Source organism: Gordionus sp. m RMFG-2023, chromosome 1 (assembly GCF_954871325.1).
Source record: "Gordionus sp. m RMFG-2023 chromosome 1, tfGorSpeb1-WG-v2, whole genome shotgun sequence".
Lineage (NCBI taxonomy): Eukaryota > Metazoa > Nematomorpha > Gordioida > Chordodea > Parachordodidae > Gordionus > Gordionus sp. m RMFG-2023.
In genome coordinates this window covers 439,764-447,913 of record NC_088775.1, presented here as the reverse complement: position 1 = coordinate 447,913, position 8,150 = coordinate 439,764, and the positions used below count along the sequence as shown (strand labels likewise).

The following is an 8,150-nucleotide window of genomic DNA, read 5'->3' as shown; positions in this document are numbered from 1 at the left end:
ACTCAAATAAAAGAGAAACAATTTTTTCGAAAACACCACTCGTGTTATTTTCTTTTAAAAAATATTTTACTCTTCACTTTTCCTTCCCTAAAAGAAACGCATAAAACATGTTATTTAATTTTATCCTCTTTTCTTTTATAATAACATAAAAAAAATATTCCCTTATACATAAAATGATTTATTTCTGTTTGTCCCCACAAGTGTACATTTCACAAAAATTCGATTTAAATTCAATTTAGTGATATTCTTTTGGCTCACATAGCTTTATATTAATATTTAAAAAAATGATACATAGATAATTCCAATTAAGTATTTTACTTTCATCAGCAGAAGTATTCACTCTTCTCTAAGATGATATGTACCCTCTTTCTTTAAATATTTCTTCTCAGTTCTTCATTCATATTTTATTTTTTTATATATATATATATTTTTAATTATCTAGGGTATATTTCTCATTGTTTTTTTTTATTTGTATAAACTTTACCACTAAAATTATTTAAGTACACAAAGAGTTCTGTCATTTATGCACCCAGAGGCTCCCGTGCACTCTTCCAGTTCGCGTAAAGCGACTTTCTGACCCTAAAAAAATTATATTGATACGTTTATGTTAGTAAATTTATAAAAAATTAACAGCATTAAAAATTGTACTTACTAATTTTTTTAAAAAATTTCACAAATAAATAAATTTTGAAATAAATTTTTATAAATACCATAAAATGAAATAGTTCAAAATTTAGTTATTTTATTTATTTATATTTTTAAGATTTTTTTGAAGGCAACTAGCCTTACAACTTTTTTATCCAATATATCAATCAGAAAGAATATAATAAAAATAATTATTATTTTTGAAATACATAAAAATCCTCTCTCTTCTCTTCTCTTCTCTTCTCTTCTCTTCTCTTCTCTTCTCTTCTCTTCTCTTCTCTCCTCTTCTCTTCTCTTCTCTTCTCTTCTCTTCTCTTCTCTTCTTCTTCTCTTCTCTTAGGGGATATTAAGGAGCTATTAAAAAAAAATTTTTTGCTTCAGGGGGCTATTCAAATTTTTCAATGGGCTCGAGCCCCGCGCGCCTCCTCTCTAGCGACGCCACTGAAAGTGAATCTAGTAGTTATGACCCTTTATATAGCTAAAATTGATCAAATTTAATAAAAATATCATTATTATTAAACTGTTTGGATAATGATATAATAATATTTATTTTAAAAAAGAAATGTCTACATGGAAGGCCCTAAAATAAATGTTTTTGATTTTATAAAATATATTTTCATATTTCACAGTTTCCGCCTAAGAAGGAAATTATAATACAGATTCAATGTCATAACTAGGAAAATAAAATATTATTTAAAATAAGCGCTGAAATTTCATAAAAAAATATTTAGTTAAAATTTTAATTTGTTTACTCATTTTATAAAAATAAGATGCGGATCCATTTTTCAAAAGAAATTTAACAGAAAAAGGATCAAGCCAGCATCCCTAAGATTTGGTTACATTAATGTTGTTAAACAGCTCGTTTTGAGCCGATTTTAAAAAACGGCTAACTCAATATTTTATCTTATTATTACGCAAGCCTGAAGATTTTGTTTGTAGAAGGAACAAAGGTTTGGACATCTATTATCAAAATCTCGACGCCTAGGCATTGTTTTTTTGGCTAAAATATTGAGTTAGCCGTTTTTAAAAATCGGCTCAAAACGAGTCGTTAACAACACTAGTTTACATCATCAATCTTTAAAATAATATTAGTTCATAACTTATATGATGTCTGAAAGAGTTCATAGAATAATGGGTAAAAAAATATAGCTGCAGAAGGCTAGGATAATATTTTAAGAGGATGGGTTAGATGTTGAGTAATTGATAGTTATTAAAATAAACCTGTATCTTGACGAGATATCTGTCGATAACATTATTATTCGAATTTCCTATTTATATTTTTGCCATTTATCAAAAGTAGACGAAAAAAATTCAGTAGAGATTATAAATGGAAGAGGATGAGAGCGAAAAAAAAGAAATTCACACCTTTCAATCATTGGTAAAATTTATTCCCTCATTTACTAGGCTTTTTTATATATATAGCCTTTTATACAATAAAATTATAAGTGTTAATATGTATTGCACTATAAAAAAAAATTTTTTTAAAGACTAATTGACTTATAATCAATAGGATATCTACAATTTTTTTTGATATCCATATAAAACCAATCCAATATTTAGATTGAATATTATTTACTGTCATATAGGAACCAATGTTATAAATTTATATTTTATATGATAATTAATAGCTGTAAATTATATGACAAAATAAGAAACTTTTTAAAGATTTCTTGTGCCAGCAGGGATAATAGCATAATTTAATTCATTATATTTTTAAATCCTTTTCTACTTCCGAGCATTGAGCAGATTTTAAAAAAAAATGTATTTGAAATATAATTGTTAAATACCCATAAAATAATTTTGAATAAAGTAAAATACTTTTTGAAAATAGATTTTAATGGTTATATTAACAAACTTATTAAATAACATGATTTATTTTCTCTAACTGAGCATAAAATGAATATTTAAATAAATAATTTATAATAATTAAAAGCATTTATATTTATATGAAATTATAAATATTTGAATTATTCAAATAAATAATTTTAAATACAAATATTTGTGATCACACCCAACTCTCATAAATAATATAAATATCACATTTTCAGATATTCATTTAAACAATTTGATTTTCTAAATAATAGGGAGATTAAATTATGAGCCAGGCCTGCCAATACTCTTGACCCTAATATTATATTTCCTAGTGAGCCTAAGTTTTTAAAAAAAAAAAATTAGAATTTTCTAATTTATTTTATTTAAACTAAATACACTTAAATATTGTTTATTTTGATTAAATACAATAAATTAAACTTTTGGATAGTCTTCAAAAATTTGTAGTTCTGGGCTCAGCTAATGACTTATGAAGGTCTCAGTTTTGAGGTCCTCAGGGTCTCAGTCATGACCTCTTTTTGTGTCCCCAACCCCCTTTATATGTTTTTTTTAAACAATTTTATATAATTTTTACATGTTTTTTTTTTACATTTTCACTAATTAAGATGATTTATATGAAAATAAAAACTGATTAAATATATCAAAATTGTTAATATATTATGTTATTTTATAAAAAAATTCAACAAATAAAAATTTTAATTCTCAAAATAGGGGTTGACATTTATCTTTTTTTAGCAAAATAATGTTTTAAATTGAAACATTGTTTATATATTTTATGCTCTTATTATATAAGCTTCTGTTCAAAAAAAAACAATAGCAAGCTAGGTTGTATTTACTAAATTAAAATTATATAATTATTACATAAAATAACCAAAAAAAACAACAATAATATTGGATTGGTTTTTTTAAAAATATTGAACCTGTCTTGTTTATAAAAAGAAATGGTCATTATTGGTCCCAGTTCTGATCTGATATTTAATATTGAGTGCAGTTCCAATAATCATTGTATTTATAGGGTGTTAATGATGTGTTAATTGAATCCTGTAAAAGCCTAAATTGGGAGACTCCTACCAAAATACAGATCGAAGCAATTCCTGCTGCTCTTCAAGGTATCTTAATCTTGAAATATTGTCAGAAGATTTATTTTTTATAACAATAACTCTTAAATAGGCGACAAAAATATATATTACTATTTTTGTTATATCTTACACTTTATTTTAAAGGTAAAGACATTATAGGACTTGCTGAAACAGGTTCCGGCAAGACAGGTGCCTTTGCCATTCCCATTCTCCAAAATCTTTTATCTAATCCGCAACGTTTATTTGCCCTGGTATTGACTCCTACCAGAGAATTGGCGTTTCAAATATGTCAACAATTTGAAGGACTTGGGGCATCTTTTGGCCTTAAGTGCGGTAACTAATTTTTTTTGAATGGCATTTTGTAATAGATTGACCACTACTTATCTTCTTATCTGATGAGATATTAAGCTGAGGGGGGAACCTCCCACCCTCTTCTCCCTAAAGAAATGAGTACAATAGAATTATTTATAAAGAATAAGTTAGAAATTCAAAAAAATAATAATGTCAAAATCAAAATTATTTATATGGTGAGATGTAATCTTACCAAAGGTCTTCAAAAAGTAAGCCTAAAACTCTCCAATCAAAATTATCATGAAAAATTTTTCTAGGAAAATTATGCATCCTTCCTTCTATGTTAGGGACAATGACTATAATAATATCTTGAATAGACTGACGATTGCATTCATAAGAATGCATTTGAAAAGGCCGTTGAATGCAAATCAGCTGGAGTCGCCATTTTGGTTCACCCATATAGTAATTATTTTCATGTTAAGAACTACTATATAAATTGATAACTTGCTTCCTTATTATCTCGATGATCAGGCAATTCTTTAATAAAGTTTGTGTCAGACATAGGAATAAATTGGCCTATCGTTTAAAATTTTTAATAATGATATGGGTGATCTAAATGGCATCACTAGCTGTTTTCATTGATTTACACTTTTTAATGAATGTTATTGTCAGTCTAGGTATTATTACGTCATTGGTTATGGAGCAATTTATATCATATATCTACAAAATGGATTTTATTTTTCAAAACCGTTTTATTCTTTTAAAATAGTTGTTATCGTGGGTGGAATCGATATGATGACCCAATCCATTCTCTTGGCAAAGAAACCTCACATCATCGTCGGTAAGTGAAATTTATCTATTTTTAAATAAAAAAAAATTAAAGATATCCCCTATTTCATTTCTATATTTTCTTTTTAAAAAAAACAATTTTTTATACCGTAATAGCGACCCCAGGAAGATTGGTAGATCATCTAGAAAATACTAAAGGATTCCATCTCAAATCGCTCAAATATTTGGTAATGGACGAAGCTGACAGAATTTTAGATATGGACTTCGAAACAGAGGTTTTTTCATTTTTCCTGCCCACTCATATTTATATTTTTATCTATTAAAAAAAAGCTTAGAGACAGAACCCGAGATCCTCGGAACAGGGACAAATCTAGATTAACTAACCTTGAATTCATAGTGGCGCGATTGGGATCGCGATTTGATCTCATAAACAGATTTTAAAAATCAATCAGCTGTTAAATCGCGATCGCAATCGCCCCACTATGAATTCAAGGTAAAACCTACGAATCACTATTAAAATTTCTAGGAACCCAAATTTATGTATATACACAACCTCATCCCTCTTCGAAATTTTTATAAAGATTGTTTCTCGAGAACGCTTTCCCCGAAGCGTAGCGTCTTTGGGAGGGGGGGGGGGCAAGACAAAACGGGTGCTTGATCACCAATTGAGTCCCAAACAGCTGTTCAATGTTACTCCATTTTTCTTTGCTTAAAATCTAAAAATTTTTTTGACACTATGTGAAAAAAAAAAAGAAAGAATGAATTTTGTAAACTAGCCAAATTTTGATATATTTTTTTATTTAATAAATATATATATGTTAGTTTCAAGGCGTTATTATTTCAACTTTAAATTCTTTTAAACGCCGTTTTTAAAAATTTAAATATCCGGTTTTACCGGAAACGCATGCCGTCATGTTCGGAATACCTGGCCCTACGGATTTCAGATTATTTTTTCCAGGAACTTCTAAACTAATTAGAATTATGACTCAAAGGTTAACGTCAAAATTGTCTAGAATTCAAAAGATAGGTATTCCAAGACGGAAAAAAAACAGATTTTTAAATTTTTAAAAAAAACGCGTTCAAAAAAACATGATTAAAAGTTGTAAAAACAACACATTGACGCTATCATTATACGATGGCGTACGTAATTCATGGCTTAAACGATTGCCGCGATAATTGAACGTTACCTATTTTTGTAAGCCACGCCATGTCCCCATATTTTTCGCATCACTTTTATCCATTAAATGCGAACATTATATCAAATTTCATAACCTATCAGGAAGTGTCAACAATTTATACAAATTCTTCCATCCATTCCCTGTCATCATATATTGTCATATTTATTGCGAGAATCCATGCAGTCAGTCACATTTGTGTTAGTAATTCCGGTTGAAACCCGGCCCGGATTATTTTTTCAAAAATTTTTTCGGCCCGGATATTATTTTTAAAAATTAAAATACGGCCCGGCCCGGGGCTTGAAGGTCTCTTATATATTTTAAATAAAAAATATCTATCTGAAATAAATCCGGACAATAATATAAAAATAAGGCTAAATAAAATATGCGGACCTGAATTTTCTTTCCATGTTTTATTTAAATGATCTTTAGCGATCAATTTTTTCATCTTCTGTCAGCAATACGATAACGCGGGTTCATGTATTTGGCTGCACAAAAGGCATCATTTCTAATGTTCGCCTCTCTTGCCTTGATACGTGTTGGAAGGTGCTGAGAAAAGGGTGTTTGTACCTTTTGTGTTTCTATTAGACAATTTAGCCAAGCAGCATAAAAATCGCCCATGGTTAATTGTTCAGTTTGGAAGAATTTTTGTCAATATTAAAGAAGGCTTCATAGCTTTCAAAATATCTTTAATTATATCCCATTCATCTTCGCATAGATGAATGCTTTCATCCATTTCCATTTCATCACAATATCTTTTCGATTCCATCAATCTTTCTAGCATGAGGTAGATAGAATTCCACCTGGTACAGCAATCAATCAAAGGTTTTTTAAGATTTAGGCGTGTTAAGATATTTAATGAAGTATGAGTTCGAATTTTTTTTGCATAATGATCTAGCTTTATTAATTAACAATAGTTCATTAGGTGATGTTTTGATACAATCATTGATGGCTTAATGAAATGTGTGGGAGGCGCATCTAACTCCAACTTACAAGGATCCAGCCATCCTAAATATACTATTACCAGTTTCATCAATGCGATATTACCAATATTTGATAAATTATTCTCGCGTGATAACATCATATCTTTGTCCTCAATATCTTCCAGCTCCATTAGAAGCCTGATTAACTTAATGAGTAGTTATGCTATATATATCTTGTTAATATCTGTGTTGTGTGTTTTTAAATATTTCCAATAGTCTGATTCTATGCGCCTCCCACACCTTTCATTTAGCCATATGATCGTATCGAAACATCACCAGATAGAACTATTGATAATTAATAAATCATCTAGATCATTATACAAAAAAAATTTGTACTCATACTTCAATAAATGCTTTAACATGCCTAAATCTTAAAAAAAAACCTGATCCTTTGCTGTACTTGATGGAATTATATGGATATTGAGATGAAATGGAAATGTATGAAAGCATTGATCTATGTTAAGATGAATGGGAAATTATTAAAAGATATTTTGAACGCAATGAAACCATCTTTTAAATTAACAAAAATTGCCACCATTTTTATTTATATATTGGCACAAATAGGAGCCATATTTAAAATTTCCATTTCCTGTGTTTATATATGTATGTGTATAGGTAGACAAGATCCTCAACGTCATACCGAGGGATAGAAACACTTACCTCTATTCCGCCACCATGACGGCCAAGGTTAATAAACTGCAGAGGGCATCACTCAAAGAACCCGTCAAAATTCAAATTTCGGTTAACAAGTACCATACCGTGGAGAAGTTGGTCCAGTTCTACCTCTTCATACCGCTAAAATTCAAGGTTTATTTTTTTTGGTCATTTTAAATTCTGGGGGGGGCGGAACTTGAACAAGCGGATTTTCGTGTTCCCACTTTACGTTAAAACAGGTCCGCTCTCGACTCCGTTTAAACTGCATCACGTTCGGAGACGGATTTATGCTAAATTTGAATAAATAAAATTAATTTTAATCATTAATTCTTGAATCGGTTTTTATAATATAAAAACCAAAACTGTTTTTCTGTTCGATAAATGTTATTTAGGTTCGGTTCGCCCGGTTTAACCGATTTGGTATAAAGGTTCGGTTACGGTTAAAAAAAATTATAAAAGCTTATTCGGTTTGACGGCTTGATTTATTTCGAATCCACGGGAAATGTATTTAAACAATAATTTAAAAAACTACAAACTATATTATAAAAAGACAATGTCCATTGAGTTCCTTAGGAAAATGTCGCATCGGCCATACTGCCGTTATAATCTTGGGAATTCTTAATTTAACCAGACCGAGCTGAGCAGAGAAGGAATAAAAGAAAAATTTTTAATGATTATGATTGGAAGATTTTATTTCAAAATTA

At 29.0% G+C, this 8,150-nt stretch overlaps 1 protein-coding gene across 1 annotated transcript; it reads left to right on the top strand.

Moving 5' to 3' along the window:
- The first annotated feature begins 1,902 nt into the window (after positions 1 to 1,902).
- LOC135922443 (probable ATP-dependent RNA helicase DDX47) lies at positions 1,903 to 7,623 on the top strand. The gene is made up of 6 exons (XM_065456817.1): positions 1,903 to 2,023; positions 3,491 to 3,584; positions 3,699 to 3,887; positions 4,615 to 4,686; positions 4,791 to 4,909; positions 7,408 to 7,623. The coding sequence occupies exons 1-6, from the start codon at positions 1,973 to 1,975 to the stop codon at positions 7,621 to 7,623; spliced, it is 741 nt and encodes a 246-aa protein (XP_065312889.1). The 5' UTR covers positions 1,903 to 1,972.
- Positions 7,624 to 8,150: the final 527 nt, after the last annotated feature.